This window comes from Stenella coeruleoalba (assembly GCF_951394435.1).
Source record: "Stenella coeruleoalba genome assembly, chromosome: 16".
In the NCBI taxonomy this organism is placed as follows: Eukaryota; Metazoa; Chordata; class Mammalia; order Artiodactyla; family Delphinidae; genus Stenella; species Stenella coeruleoalba.
Genome location: NC_137162.1, coordinates 9287207 through 9303510, shown reverse-complemented (window position 1 = coordinate 9303510; position 16304 = coordinate 9287207). Strand labels below are relative to the sequence as shown.

The 16304-nt window shown below is 50.1% G+C and overlaps 1 protein-coding gene across 1 annotated transcript in view; it reads left to right on the top strand.

The window, feature by feature from the left end:
- Positions 1-3993: 3993 nt before the first annotated feature.
- DMBT1 (deleted in malignant brain tumors 1) overlaps positions 3994-16304 on the top strand; it is a gene marked incomplete at both ends in the record, with an annotated part of 89789 nt that continues 77478 nt past the window's right edge. Inside the window, 1 exon segment of the mRNA XM_079900028.1 lies at positions 3994-4000. Coding sequence (XP_079756154.1) covers positions 3994-4000 — 7 coding nt within the window.

The following is a 16304-nucleotide window of genomic DNA, read 5'->3' as shown; positions in this document are numbered from 1 at the left end:
CAGAGGAAGGCAGAGGGAACCTTGCCCTAGCAGGACTGGGACAAAGGGACACTTCCTTATTTTAGACAGTGCTTAACAACTTCTATTCTCATGACTCTTGTGTTTTATTTCCCACAAAATAAGGTGGCTGAGAGTAGTGGAGCCTTGTTTTTTGAATGTTTTCAAAGCAAGAAAGTTTCGCCATCTGGGGTTGATTCAAAGAGCTATTCTAACCTGAAGGCTGTGGTACGGATATGTTGACTTCTTAGTGAAACACTTCTTGTCCAAAGATCCCCAGATATTACGCATATGTGTTCTGTGATGAACACGGTGTGGCCGGCAAGCCCTAGCCCGGTGGCCTGACAGAGGCCCCCGAAATGCACAGCCTGAAGCTTTAAGCGTTAGTTTCTGAGCTCATCATGACAGATGGCGGCAACACTGTGGACACCGCGTGAGGCAAAGAAAACAGAGTGGGATAGGAATAGGAAGGCTGTGAAAGAGCCACGTGGGGAGGGATGCCTGTTTCAGGCACAGGGCAACAGGACAATAATCAGGATGGAGACAGGCAGGTACCAGTGGGGTGGGCGGTCTCAGGCCTGGCTCTTTGGCAGGACCACGCTTGAATTCTGAGATGGGGCTACCCAGACAAGGAGTCAGGCGGTGAGAGGGTGAGGGTGAAGGCCCCGAAAGCCAGCAGGCAGAGGTGAGGCTAGGGAACTCGTTGTCTGGCTCCGGAAGAGCAGGTCAAAAAGAAAGGGAGACAGGGCTTCCCTGGTGGCGCAGTGGTTGAGAGTACGCCTGCCGATGCAGGGGACACAGGTTCGTGCCCCGGTCTGGGAAGATCCCACATACCGCGGAGCGGCTGGGCCTGTGAGCCATGGCCACTGAGCCTGCGCGTCCGGAGCCTGTGCTCTGCAACGGGAGAGGCCACAACAGTGAGAGGCCCGCGTACCGCAAAAAATACAAAAAAAAACAAACAAAAAAAAACGAAAGGGAGACAGACTAGGAAGAGGTCGGAGAAGACTGAGTCCCCACCATGTGGAAGGACAGGCCGTGGATGCTGACTGAGGTGACAGAGGGCAGCTGGGAAGTCTGGCAGTGGGCAAGGAAGCTGTCCCCAACTCCTGTGCAACCTTTCCCGTAGTCACTGCCTCACAAAGGGCACTCAGATGACCTGCCCCTCGTCCTGGGGCTTCCGGGGCATGGCGGGGGCTGCGGGGGCTTCTCACTGATCGGGCGGCTCAGTCCTTCTGGAACACACTTACCTGAGTGGCCCCTGCACAGCTCGGAAGCTGGGTGAGATGCTTCCCTTTGCCCCACAGTGGCCTTGTGCGGCCTGTCCTTCCCGTCACACACGTCCCCCAGCTGAACGGTCTGGAGGGCAAGCAGCTCTGTCCAGCCTGCAGCAGCCCCTTCCGAGGGGGGACTTCCCAGAGGCAGGGTGACCAGTGGGAAGCAGGAGGGGTTGGACCCACTCCTTTGATATTGGATGTGTGCTTTGACTTCCCTGGAACTCTGTTTTCTCATCTCTAAAACAGGGGCAGGAGAAGAATTGGATGTGAATGTTCGCTGAGGTCCTTGCTAGTGCTGGGATCCGGCACAAGGGGACCTGGAACTGCAGGTGGGCGGTTTTCAAACAGGGAAGCCGAGGGGTCCTAAAAGCCAAGGTGAAGGAGCCATGGCTTCCTATGGGTTTAAGACTGGACGCTCCTACTCTCCGGTTATAAGGACAACTGATTTGCCTTTTCAGTTTCCGTTTCTCAGCCAAAATGGAAAGAACAGTTTAACTAACCTAGAAAAGTAAAGTAAACTAAACCTTTGAGCAAGCTGATGCTTCAGAAGCCCGATTTACCCCCAAATCACTAGCAAATGATTTTTCAATATACAAGTAGGATCCTGACGGATTCCTTTAAATGACCAGTTTCCCTACTTTCCATACAAATAAAGTTCCATTCACAACGTTACTCATGAAGTTTCAAGGACATTTCCTTTGTGTAAAGAAAATATACTTAAAATCCTTCCGGGGCCATTTCGAGACTCATAAATCTTTAGGGGAATAGGTGGGAGTCTGTGTTATGATAGGAAGCCATTCATTTTATTATTTTGTAACTTATTTTAAAAATCGTACTTCTCCTTTAGAAATTTGCTTGTGTAATTGATACACTGAAAAAACGCAGTCCATGGTGGAATCGAAACACAAATTTATTTTCTGTTTCTGTCCCTTAAAAATTTAGTATCGCCCCCTGTTCCAGAAAGAAAACTTAGGCTGGTGTTCTTCAGAAGCGCTGTAGAGCACTGTGGTTGCTTTAAATCACAAACCAGAGCTTTGGGGCTTCCAGCCTGGGGGCCTGGGCACTAAGCCCAGGGGCTTGGACACTAGGGTCACCCACCACTGAGTAAGCCAGCTGGCCTGGGCAGGATGCAGTTCAAGGAAGACTTGCTTCTACAAAGTTATAGTGATGGATGGCAGGGAAGGATCAGGATTAACCTAGTGTCAGTCAACCACAGGGTGGGGATGAGAGGTGGAGCGAGGTGGTAGGGACTTGAGAGCACCCAGGAAGAACCTGGGACCTCGGTACAACCCTAGAAGGCAGGAGAATCCCTGAGGAATGATGGGTGTTGGCCTTCTCATCAGCATTGGTGGATGGGGTACTTCCTTGGCGGTCGAGTGGTTAAGAGTTCAAGCTTCCACCGCTGGGGCCCGGGTTCAATCCCTGGTCGGGGAACCAAGATTCTGGAACAAGCTGAGCGGCACAGCCAAAAATAAAATTGGTAAATGGGAGGCTTGTGGCAGGATTTGATTGGATTAAGAAAAATTAATGTGGTGTTTATTCCATCTGAAAATTGTGAAGCAGTTATCACCATGGCTTGTGATAAAGATACAAACGTATTCTTCTTCTTAAAAAACATTTATTTGGAAGATGCATTTATACAAATGTAAAGTGAAAGAGTTTATTTTCACATATTTTGCCCTTCTTCATAAAATGAAACATTTTTCCCTTTTTTAAAAAAAGTTGCACTTCCATTACAAAATTGTATATGACCTGGAGATTAATTTTTTTTTTTTTTTCCGGTACGCGGGCCTCTTACTGTTGTGGCCTCTCCCATTGCGGAGCACAGGCTCTGGACGTGCAGGTTCAGCGACCATGGCTCACGGGCCTAGCCGATCCGCGGCATGTGGGATCTTCCCCGACCGGGGCACGAACCCGTGTCCCCTGCATCGGCAGGCAGACTCTCAACCACTGTGCCACCAGGGAAGCCCTGGAAATTAAATTTTGATAGCTTGTTGCAGCAATTTGTCAATGAGACTGCTTTAAATCTAAGCACAAATGCTAACTCATGACTCAAATTACGGCTTATTTCACCTCCCTCTGGCTGCTGTTCTGTCAATACATTAGAATTTTCTAAAGCGGTTTGTGATCAGACACTTACAAGATCTGGGGACACATCTCCCAGAAATGTCAAGGATTTTGACAGCAACCACAAGGTCCAGCTGAGGCCCTAAACTGCTCTAAGTCTCCTTGCATCCCTCGAATCCAGGGAAGCTGGCCTCACAGGCCACCTGGTGCATTCACCCACCAGACACAGCACAGATGGCCTGGGTACTGGTGGTGATTTCATTTTTACCTTTGAAATAAAAAATATTTATGCAAATAATAATTCAAAACACCCAGTGATTTTCTAGCTATAAAAAAAGTGAATACATAATATAGATGAAGATTTGAACTTACACATGCCTAGGCACTGCTAGGTACCATCTCACAAATCTTTCCCTATTAGAGATCTGACTCTTATCTGTTCCCCAGATTCAAACTTGTAAAGGAATTAGAGTTCATCTAAGCTTTTTTCTTAAAGTCAAAATCTTCTATGGTCTCTAAGGTCTTAGAGGGGCCGAAAAGTTTCCATCTGTTATTTTCTGACGAGCCAGTGATTTTTCTGTCCAGCTGGATTGTTTGTTTCTTCAGGCAGGGATTATTTTCTTCTTCCTGGTAGTTTTCCAGACTCCTGCGCAATATGACGAGTATGGCTGTGCTCTTTAAATGCGTGTGTGCCTCCATGCATCCCGATACAGACACACCGTCATTTCTTGTTCTATTGTCTGTCTTTATAAAAGACGCATCCCACCACTCTCCTCCTCAAAACCCTGCCAGTGAATTAAATGCAGAGTCCTCCGTAAGCTGTTTGAAATCACCTCCTTGAAGCCCAAACCTCCTTTCTGCTGTTCTCAAATGAATTTGCCACTGCCCCAGTGTGAATTTCCTTCCGAGTTTGCAGCCAGGAGGTCCTGCTCAGAGCTGGCCTCTCTCAGTTCCCATACCTTGGTGTACATCAAAATCATCTGGGAAATTTAAGCAGAAAGATCTCCAGGTCCAACCCCAAACTTAGTGTATCAGAATCTTGAGGGCATGGTACCCAGGCTTCTGTATTTTAAACCGGAACCCCTGATACCCCTGATGATTCCATTTCCCCCATTCCACCCCAACCCCTCACCAGAAGAGCTCAGTGGCCTCTGGTTTTGGAATCAGTCTGGAGCAACCTCATCAGCTTCCCGCTGCAGGTCGCCCTATTGAAAAACAAAAGGGAAACTTAATGAGCCCCTGCCCTGTGTAAGTTTCTATGGTTCTATGAGGACAGCTTCCAGGAGGACCTGGAGAAAGTTTCTCCATCCCCAGGGAGGGTCCTCCTCACCTTGGGCCACAGGACAAGGGAGGCAAGGTATTTCTGGTTCAACCAGGAAGCCAGCTTCAAAAACTCTGGCTCTCTTATCTCCACTTATCTCGAAGCTATCATTATAGTTTGCTACTGGAGAGGCAGTGGTTATCAAGGAGTTGTAGGTTCTTAGTTTTATTAGAAATCTGTAAAGAGTCACCAGATGGAACAGAAAGGACTTTGACCAGGGAGGGGTCGGGAAACTTAGGGAAGATACATAACCTTTAGGGGCATTGAGTAGATGACGTCTAAGCTCTCTTTTTTGTACTGCAAGGAACTATCAGAAAAAAATCTTTTCTAATCAAACTATTTTGTTGATTCACACATACACGTTGTGGGTTCGGTTTTTAACAGTTCTGAAATTGGGAACTGTCTCGGTTGAGACACTTTTACTGTGCTGTTTCTTCCTTCTTCCTCTTCCAACATAGTTATTAATTCAGGACAAGACTTCTGTATGATCCACGCCATATTATAATCAAGGGCATTCTGTATATTTTAAGAGGGGGACACAGCCCTTCTCTCTCTGCTGAGTGTGGAGTGTTTTTCCCTTCTCCCTCCTTTCGAGGAGAGAAGGGACAAAAGCTCTACTGGAGAATTCTTGAGAGAATAATAAGGTGAAGAGAAAAACCACCTCCAAGGGGGTTTGTCAGCTCAGGAAAGGCACTGAGGGCTCCTAGCAGTGAAGAGAGGAAGAGAGGAGAAAGGGACAGGGGGTCCAGATGCAGGGCCTCTTGCACGGGACTGAGATCCTTGTATGTCTGTTTGCATAGAAAAATGAAAGCCTCCTGGGAGTTTTGGGTGCTAGAAAATAGGATAAGCTGGAAGATTTTAATAAAGTCGAAGTCAAAATTCCTGATGGCAGTGAATTGACACGCAGGAGCTGCCTCTCTAGGCTTCACAGGCCACCGTAGCATTCTAAGTGTAATCTCTGCTCTGCTGGAGCTGAGGTTGGTGAGGAGGAGGTGGGTGCAGGAGCAGAGCTGGCTTCCTCGCCCTTCTCTTCATCACACCCATGGCACCCCAGGGATGTGGGAATATGATTTGAAAGCTGCCATGTTTCACCGAGGTAATCTGTCCATGAGGCCATTTGGGAGACATTTTTTCAGGGCTTGGGAACAAGAAAACTAATGCCTCTAAGAACAATAGATGAGTTAAATTTTATACTGATCTTGTTTCCTTCTTTGCTTTGGCTGCTAGGAAGCTTACAGCCACAATTCCAATTGCTCTCTAGCAACTAAGGTCCTTCGGTGGAGGACCTTATGGTATTTCTCAATTTTGTGTTGAAAATTTCCCCTGGCTTTGTTTTCTAACCTACCATTAGTTTTCATGGTCTTGTTAAACATTTCTCTCCTTGCTATTACACCATACGTGGTTTCGAAAATCGCATCAAACTGTTTTGGAGCAAGGCAGGTGCACACAAACTATGGAAGAAATATCACATCCCTTCAGGGAATCTCGGCCAAGGAGAGTATCATCAGGGAACTTGTAGGATCTGAGTCAGGCAGTCGTGAGTTTGTGTCCTGAGCTCTCCCCACTCTGCTCACTTATTAAACTTGATCATGGGAGTAGGTACTTCACCTCTGCAAGCCTCAGTTTTCCTCATCTGTGAAGTGGGCTGAGTCTCACCTGAAGAGCATATGTGAGCCTTTGTGGTCAAGTACAGGGTGCTGAGAGCATGACAGCTTTTGCAACTTGTCCTCAAGTGCTGTTTGAGATCTTGCTGGGTATGCAGTGCTGGGGGAGTGGAAGCTGTGGTTCCTGATTTCACAAGGAGGACCCAGCTTGTGATACGCAGAATAATTAGGCCCCGTCCAATGTTGCATGTGTGCCAGAGGAAGACAGGGAGTGAGTGGGGCCACTGACTCCATGAGTGTGGAGAGAAAAGGCTTCGTGGAGAGAGGCAAGAGGGCTTAATCCGGTTTTCTGAGAATGTGTGAGGCAACCCCAGAGGAGGAGAGAGAATTCTGAATAAGTCTTTTGGCTGAATGAGAAAGGGTTAAAGCCCTCCCTATGCCCTGGTACTTTCGGCAAGAGGAAAGGGTTAGGCACCGGCTCGTCTACCAGTCCAGAGCCCCTCTTCAGAGCCCAGGCCTCCAACGGCTCGGAAGTGATCCCAGAGGTGGGGCAGGTCACGCAGCTCTCCCCCAGCCTTGGGTAAAGCCAGGCTGGCTCTCTTGGCCTGAGGTCAGCTCCCTCCTGGACTGGACTCCCTGGTGGTCAATTCTCAGCCCGATCAAAGGCTACGGCAAAAATGTGTTCATGCCATTAAATCCACCCAGACGGTTGGTCAGGCGTCTCCTGGGGGATACCGCCCATGCGTGTGTGCAGCGCACACACACACACACACACACACGTGCACTGGCTCTCTGAGTCTTGTGTTGTAACAAGGAAGAAGGAAATATGGACGAAACATTTCTCACTCAAGGAACTAGCTGAGACCCAGTGAGAGCTTTGTGGAGGCCATTCAATCACGTCGCCTTCTTCGCTGGCCGTGCATAAGAACTCCATTATGGCTGTGCTGTTTTTAAGGTACTTCTGTTTTCTTTGGTTGGGCTGCGTGTTATGTGCTTGTCATTGCCTATACCCATTTAAGACTCTTTTCTCGTTCCAATTTCCTTGGAGTTTTATAGTAGGTGTTGTGGTTTTCAACACCACCTGTCAAGGCCACAACAAAGACTGACTTGAGGGCTGTTGATACACAAAGAAGCGGATTTGAACCACTGCCTCAAACTCAGTGTGAACCAGCTCTCTGGAGCCGAGCGGCCATGGCCGCAGCTTCCCGGCCCCTGGGGCCACACCTGCCACCTGAGCTCACTTTGGGGCTACAGTGGGCTCTTCAACCAACGTGGGCAACGGACGATCTTCCTTTTGTTAATAGAAAGCTTTCCTTTTGGGTGATAAGGGTCCTTCGGAATGCTCTTCTTTGCCCACCCTGATTGCTGTTTGGAACCACTGCCCTCTATCCTCAGAGTCAGAATGAAAGGCTGGACACAGGCCTCATCTCCAAGACTGAGAGTGGTGGCTTGGGTCTGACGCCCTCCCCAAAGGTCCGATGGTGGTCCTGCTGGGCTCCTGCTAAGCGCTGGGCTCCCCTCATATTTCCCCTCCAATTCTGGGGCCCAGAGAGTGGGAAGATCCACAGTATTGGGGCTGGTCAGTCTGGGTTTGCATCTGGATCATGTATCACCAGTGTCACCCCCTCCTTTGATGCCCACATGGCTTTCCTCTTCTGCTTTGGTGTTGTTTCCCTGGCTTGAAAGGCCCATACTCCCTGTTGAAGGAGAGAGAAGGATGTGAGCAGAGAGTTCCAGATCCTGAGGGGGAAGGGCACGTGGTGTGGCTGAGGGCAGGAAGGAAGGCCAGCCGGGCTGGAGGGGGCCAGATGTGGGAGGGTGCGGGGGCCATGTCAACGCATCCCAACCAGGACACTGGTGTAAATGGACGGATGCTCCAGCAATCATGGCTCTGGGATAAGAAGTAAGAAGCAGGGCTGTCCCAGGGAGACTGGACGGCCCCGGTCCCTCTCAGGCAGGGATGCTGCCCTGGCATCTGCCGCTGGCCCTCACCGCTGGCCCCCAGATGCTGACGTGTGGACAGCGCCACTAGGATGAAGAGGGACTGATCTGTGGCAAAATGAGAAAACAGGTCTCTTCTCGGGAGGATGGTCCTTGAATCTGATCTTCTGTCATCCCCGATTCTTTTTGTTTAAACATCTATAAGTTTATGAAACAATGGTGATGAAAACTGGGCCTTAAAAACGTCTCCGTTTACCAAATAAAACATGGCAGACTTGTGGGGACAAAAATGACCCCAAATAACATTTATCTGAAAATTGATAGGGCTGTGAAAGCAAATGTCTGGGAACAGCAGGTCGGGGTCACGTTGAAGTGCAGAGTCCAGCAGCGCCTCGGTTCTTGGACCCCTTCTGCCCGGTGACCTTCCTGTATCCCATGGCCACACCAGACCTTAGCAACTTGAAGAACTCAGCCTGATGTGCTGCTGCGAGACACCACTCCCGGTCACGAGCCTCCACCCTCCCTGTCCTTAGTGCCTCCGCACGGATGGTGACAAGTCCAGGCCTCATTTCACAGGTGACCCCCAGGTTCATCTGCTGCACCCCCAGCCTTACCCCTCCTTTTCATCACGCCTTCCAGACCCCCACCCTTGGAACCTCCCAACATTTTCCCCGCCCCGCCCTGGGTGGAGAGGATACCGCAGTCCAGGGGTCTGGGCTGCCGTCATCTGTGCTTAGTCTCGGCCACCCCTGCTGCTTGCCCTTCAGTGTAGTATCTTGTCTCGGGGCTCCTCTCCCATCCCCTCCAGGGCTGCATCAACTGAAGGTGCAGGTTAAGCTTTTGTGCAGGTGGAGGTGACCAGCGGGAAGTTCGAAGAGGGAGGGGGACGCAAGGACTGGGGAGAAAGGACTGGGGTGAGTGCGTGTCCCATGAAGCCATGGGAGCAGATGGAGTCCGTCAGGAGGGAAGAGAAGAGACAAAGCGTTCATTGTCCCCAGTGCCCACCCTTCCTCCTGGGCTCCCTGTCCCACGTGGTGCCTCTTTCACCTGGAGGCCCAGAGACTTGAAGCAGAACTGGTTTTCCTGGGCTCCCTCATCCCCTTTGTCCCTACGCCCTTGCCATCCAGTCGGCCCCCAGCTTAATTCCTGACTTCAGCTGCCATCACCTCTAAAATCTCCTTCCCCGCCACCACTGGCCCTGCTTTGTCCCTGCAGGTCAGGGCCCTGCTCTACTCACCTGGATGTCCCTGGCTGGGCAAGCGAGCCCGCCGCGTAGGCAGCGCTCCCCGCAGGTTTGTGTGGTGCAGGGTGAGCCTCGGAGCTGCCGCAGGTTGCTGGGACCCACTCTGCAGCCTGAGACCTTGCAGTTCTAACAGGTGCCCAGATGATGCCGGTGCTGATGAGCACCAGTGGCTTTAGTGCACCAACTGGCCGGATGAACCTGAGCTAGTCCCTGAGGTATGGTCTGGTTCATCCAGAGGGAAGTGGGTTCTTCCTCATTCAGGCCCACCCCACGCCTGAGCAGCAATTAAGACGCCCTTAGATCCATTCACTTTCGGTGACGCCTTTTCCGGTCGATTCTAACGTTATCATGGTTTTTACATGTGTAAAAACCCACCCCCCACCCCCACCATCCAGGACTGGCACAGTTGATTTTTAGACTCAAAGACAGGTGTGATTTGGGTACATTTAATCATGGTTGGCTCGGCTGGTGGTTCAGTCTTTCTAGATTGTCATGCGTACGGGTGGTAACTTCTGTTTCTGTTTCATCCCTCCCTCTATGTTGTTGCCCAGTCATGTGTAAAGGTGTTGAAGGACCTGGGGATGAAGGATTCACCTGCGGCTCAGGAAACCCTTCAGTAGACCCATCATCAGCCCCTCTGGACCACAAGACTTCACCTAAAGTAGCTGAGCTCTAGTCCCTTAATTTAACAAAAAGACTGTCAAATGCCACCCTTCTGAAGCAACTGAATCGAACATGGAAAATCATGAAACGAACCAACTTGGCTGTGGCCCAAGTTCACCCATGCTCTTGTTGGAGGTGGTCTAGCTGAGTCTCCTGTGTCTCTTACTTACCAGGGGCCCCATGTCGGGGGTTTGGAAGGGCAGACAGGATGACAAGCATTTAGAGGAACCCCAAACGGTTCTTTATGCTGAGACTTCCCAAATGGGGTAATGACAAGCTCCATTATCTTGATAAGAGTTTCTTTTGGACACTGTCCAGTTTCCTTGTTCTCATTCTTTGTTCACCAAGCAAGCTACTGGCATATAATTTGATCTCTCAAGCAGAATAATTCTTTAGTCAAAGTATGCTCCGACTGCAAATGAATGAATTTGTCTCCTGGCTCACCAATTAGTGTCTGGCGAGTGTAATTAATGTAACTGGATTTCCTAGAATCTGATCACACTGGGGCGAATTGAACTTGAAAAGGCTAACACTCCATGATGCTGCTACCCCGTCTACAGCCCCGCCTGAAGCAGCCATCCCCGCTCTCCCCCACCGCCCGGCGCTCCCTTCACTTTGCTGTTAGACCTTCACTCTTGAGGCTTCCCTGGGGAAGTGCGCTGGGCTCCACCAACCTCATGTACCTTAAGGGAAAGTGTTAAGGAGTAAATAACTCCAGGGAGATGGTCACATCTCTGATGTTTTATTTTCCCACTTTGCTGTGAGCCTATTGGGCACTGTAATTTCGCCTATATCACTTCCAACCATGTTGGTCTAGATCTAGTGTTGCCTTTAAATATTCTCCCTTTACTCTTTCAGGGAGAAGCCACTTAGCATCCTTTGCGGGGCATATGCCAAAAAATTCTGTGCTTGTTCTGATGACCTTAGAGCCAGTTTTCCTTCTCTACCCATTCCTTTGAATGTTTCTGAATAGCAAGGCATCCTTCGGTGAGGGGCACTTAGACACAAGGCCTGCCATTTGAATGGAAACACAGTCTTCTTGGGGGAAGGGGAAGGCTTTGGGGTCTAGTGGAAAAATACCAGGCTTTGGAGTTAGACTTCAGTTCAAGCTCTGGCTCTGCCAGTTCCTAGCTGTGTGACTTTCATAAGTTACTTAACTTCTCTGAGCCTGAGATGAGGAGTCTCTGAAGGAGTTATTGAGCTAGTGTGAGATTTTGACCACCTTATCCAAATAGCCCTCCCTGCCACAGGTACTTGCTATTCTATCACCTTGCTCATTTCCTTCAAAATTCTTATCCCAATCTGAAATGTTTCTCCCTACATATTTATCTCTTGCCTATTGTCTGTGTTGCCCTAGTTTATAAAGCCCAGGAGGGCAGGGGTCATGTCTATCTGGCTTTAAACTTCAGCCCTATTACCTAGAGCAGTTCCTAGAACATCGTAGGTGCTCAGCACTTATTTGTTGACTGAACGAATGTATGGATAACATAATCCTCGGCACGTGGTTGACACCCAGTTAAGGTAGAACGCACTCAAACCATCTGGGTAGAGAGCGCTGGTCCTCCTCTTCCGATCGGCCCACACTCATTCAGTCCACTCATTCTGCACATATTTCCTGAGTACCTCCTGTGTGCTAAGTACTGTCCTAGATTCTGGGGATACAGCAGTAAACAAAACAGACACAAATTCCTGCCTCGTGAAGCTTAAGTTTTAGTGGGCAGACAGGCAAAAGAATAAAGAAGTCAACTATAAGGAAGCCAGACTGTGAGAAGGGCTGTGGAGTGGGTAGGGAGTGCTGGGGAGGGAGGGTCAGGAAAGTCTGCCCGGAGGAGATGATATGTCAGAAAAGTCCTGAAGGAAGGGAGGGGTGAACTCACAGATTTCTGGGGGAAAAGTCTTCCAGGCAGAGAAAACAGCAAATGCAAAGGTCCTGGGGCTGGATGATTGCCGGAGTGGGCTGCGGGGAGAGAGGTCACGGGGGCTGGTTGAGCGGGCCCTCGTAAACCACGGTGAGGGCTTTCTGCGTTGCCCTGAGAAAGATGAGAAGAATATGGTGAGCCTTCTATTTTCTAGGGTCATTAGAGGGCTGTGTTTGTTGCTGGAAGATTCTGCAGCTGGACTGCCCCCTGGTGAGCAGAGAGCTGTGTCAGGCCTGTACTCTCCATCCTTCTCACGAGAGGCAGTTTCTGCCGCCCTGGACACTGGCCTGGCTCTGCGTGTCACTTCCTCTCCCTGGAGTGTCCCCTGCTCGAGGCTGTAGGTTACCCTGGAAGGCAGGGGCAGGGGGTGGTGCTGCTTTTGACAGCCACTTTCAACAGCCAGTGCCGACTGAACACCTGATCGCCTTGAAGCTCCCAATTACAGAGGAGCAGCAGGAAAGGATGAGACTCAGCTTGGTCCTCAGGCTGGGGGCTGGGGTGGGGTGCGGGTCCCTGGGAACCCGGTTGGGAAGACAGGCTCTCTGAGGGCAAAGCTGAGTGATGTTGCAACATTGCAGGTGTCACATACACAGTGCCCAGAGGGTTGTTACAATGGTAACAATGGCTAACAATTATGTCAGGCTACTCAGCGACAGTAAAGTTAGATTTTAGGGGTCAAGCTGACACCCAAAGGGGAGCCACGGTCACACAGACTCCTGGGACCCAGTACCTGGACGCATGATGTCTGAGAGGCCACAGCCCCCCGATTCTCCCCACCTAGGTCTGTCCCACGTCACGGGGCTCCCGGGCTCAGAGATCAGAGACCTCACAGGGTGGGAGGACCCAGGTGGCCGGCAGGGCGTAGAGCCAACCTCTGAGGAAAGGGGTTTAGGTGACCCAAGCTGAGGGCAGGCGCCTGCTCTACGGCGTCCACTGGGACCTGGCTCAGTATCAGGGCAGAGCCTCTGGCAACCGCAGGAGCCTCTCTGGGCCTCCAGTTCCTGGTCTGTAAAGGGAGGGGCTGGCCTCCATCAGGGAACCCCCAGCTCTGCCGCAGGCTGCCCTCTAGGAGGACAGGGGCTGGTGGCACTGGCTGAGCTGGCAGGGACTCCCCTGCCACACTCAGAGCGGTCCCAGTGACGTTAATGTTAATATTTGGAGCTTCCCCACGACTTTCCATTTAGGAAAGTGTTCTGCCTCTTACAAAAAGCCGTGAGGGACCCCTACAGAGGATTCTCCCCAGTGAAGGCCAGGCCTCCCGCGTTGAGGCCCAGTGCTTGGTTCTGCGTTTTGGAGTTTTCAAGAGCATGTGGTCATCGGGACCATAATCACCCAGGGAAGGTCCTTGAGAAATGGGGTCTGAGGGCAGAGTCTTGGATTTTTCTTTTTTTTTTGCGGTACGCCGGCCTCTCACTGTTGTGGCCTCTCCCGTTGCGGAGCACAGGCTCCGGACACGCAAGCTCAGTGGCCATGGCTCACGGGCCCAGCTGCTCCGCGGCATGTGGGATCTTCCCAGACTGGGGCACGAACCCGTGGCCCCTGCATCAGCAGGCAGACTCTCAACCACTGTGCCACCAGGGAAGCCCTAGAGTCTTGGATCTTTAATGAGTTTTTCCTTCTCCCTACTGTTCTTAATGTCAGGTTTCATTAGGAAATGGAGTTCTGTAGCTCTGCTCTTTCTACCCAGACATGCTGTTGACATAGATGCTTCTAACCAGTGGGCAGGGGAAAGAATGGTTGGCCCTCTGAGAGGGGTGGGTCTCTCCAGTACCCTCTTCTCTACACAAGAGGAAGACCACTCTGAACAGGGTCTGATGAAAGGCCATGGGACACAAAGGGCCTTGGGACAGGGTGGGGTCCTGGTGATGAAGGACGCACACTGTGGTGGCAGGTGGCCTGCGCCCCCACTGTGTTCTTCCTGCACATCCAGGACCCCACCGCCTTCCTGCTCCACTGACATCGCCCACCTTTCCACCTGGACACCTCTCCAGCTGGCTTTGAAATGACAGGTACGTTCCCTCCTCTTCCTCCTTCCTGGTGTCTTCTGAACAAAGAGCTCACAAGCCCTTGTTGTGTTAGGATCCTTATGCTAACCACAGGGGGGAGAGGACAGGGTCATCACAATGACAAAAATGAGGAAATGGTGCTGTTCTTTCTGCTCTGAGCTGAGCTATTGATGCAGTTTCCTCCACAGTCCCCTGGCAGGATCCCCACCACCCACTCCACTGTCACACAATCCTGAAAGGTCACTCCTGTTTCTCATCTGGTCTTCCCACCCTTGTTTGCCCGATGACCCCTGCTTATATTTCAAGTCTCACTTCCTTAGAGAAACTGCTTCTGCCATCTGATTGACGTTTTATTCCCTGTATTCTCCCATAGCAACTTGTATTAATACTCATGCCCTCTTGTAATCATCACCATGCAGGTCCGTCTCTAAGACCAGACAGTGTGCTTCTGTGGGGGAGGGACACTTCGTACCCCCTCCTCCCTCCTGGATATTTCGTACTCCTACCTCCATTTTTCTCTGCTGTGCTCAGGGCAGGCATTACAAATCAATCACAGCACTCTTTTTTTGATGATCCCAAACTCAGCGCTTCATAATAATTCTCAGCCCAGCACTTCAAGATCCAAACAATCATAACCCCGTAAGAGGAACCCACGGTGCTGTCTGGTCTTAGGCTTCCCTAGCAGGTGTGTATCCTGGTTCTCTTGTCACCTGACTCTCATCAACTGTTGGACTGAAAGTAGGAGAATGAAAAAGAGTGAGGTTATCCTGCAGAAATTTGCCTATTCTCATCAAGGGGAGAGAAGGAACTTGGGAATGATGGGAAGAGCTATAGGATTAAAAAAGAAATCCAAGGTTGAAAGTAACTTGCATGTGGATGAAGCCAGACGCAGACATCCAGCCCTAAATCCTGCTTGGTGGCTAATACAGGGCATGGGCTCCTGGTATACTTCCAGAATGAAGCACCAGGAGACTAGGGGTTAACAGCTCGTGGCAAGGAGGCCAAGGTGTCCACTCACAGCCTCCACATCTCAGCTGAAAGGCGGGACATGGCTCACTCAGGCCACGATAACAGAGGCAAGTCCTACAAAGCCATATGCTTCTAACCAAGAGTTACCAACCACCAATAGAGTTTTGATAAAAAATAAACGACAAGAAACCTTCCTGGTAGATTGTCGGGGTAAAACCAGAGTCTGGTGATAAAGAAAGACTGGGGGTCCCAAAGCGTGGGACCCTCTATGTAAGAGAGGGATTGCGGGCAAGGTTGGGGGCAGGTGTGGTGGGTTTGCAAAGCTCCAAAGGTCAGACAATGTGAATGCCAAGGGCAAGAAATCAAAGACTGTGAGTGGTTGGAGGTGGTTCAGTTTGAGATCTCATGTTCTCAGCTGCTGGGTTATGGAATCCATGAGAGAGGCAGAAGGTGACGGCTGAAGCTAATATAAGCCTGTGGAATCCATGGGTATCACTCACGTCTTCTGCTCTCCAGTCATGTCTGCACTGACGCCATCCTCATTTCTCCAAGGCAAAGGGCCAACAGGAGACCTCCCCGCCAGGGCAAATCATCCCCAAGAGATGATTTTCCCCTTTGGCACCATGTCCTGTATTTGCTCAGCAGCCCACATCCTGCTCTGCCCCGAACCTTGGAGCAGTCTTCCCACAAATTCTTTCAAATTCTCCAAGATTAAAATCAATCCTATATTCAGGGAACACTTGAGAGACTTAGAGGTTCACCTAGAAGGAAGTGGAAATTGCATTGCTAATGTCAGTGCTTTTGTAGTTGGGCGATAGCCAGACTGTTCATATAACAATCAATCTAACACACCTAAACTGTTCCCACAGATTAACCATCGATTGTTAGAAAAGTCACTTACTTCCTTTATCTTTACGGCAGCAGTAGAAATAGAGTACCCCGGAAGACACGCCTCCTTATAGCTAGGAACTTATAAATAGCAAGGCATTTTTATTCAGATTGAGAAGAACCCAGAAAAATGGGGATCTCCACAGTCATCCTTGAAATATGTCTTTTATTGGGTCAAGTTCTATCTACAGGTATTATATCTAATTACTACATTTGTTAATTTCACTGCTCTAACTCCAAATCATGGCAAATTATATCTGTTTCTTGGTGCTAGACTTTCCATCTCAAGGGGAGTTTTCTATCAAAGGTGGGGGCAATTCTTTGCTAATCATTGTAATTGCAAGTATTTTTATTTTGTTTCTGGCTGAGAAATGCCATGGTTGTAGTTAGAAAAAGTCAATCATTATGTCAG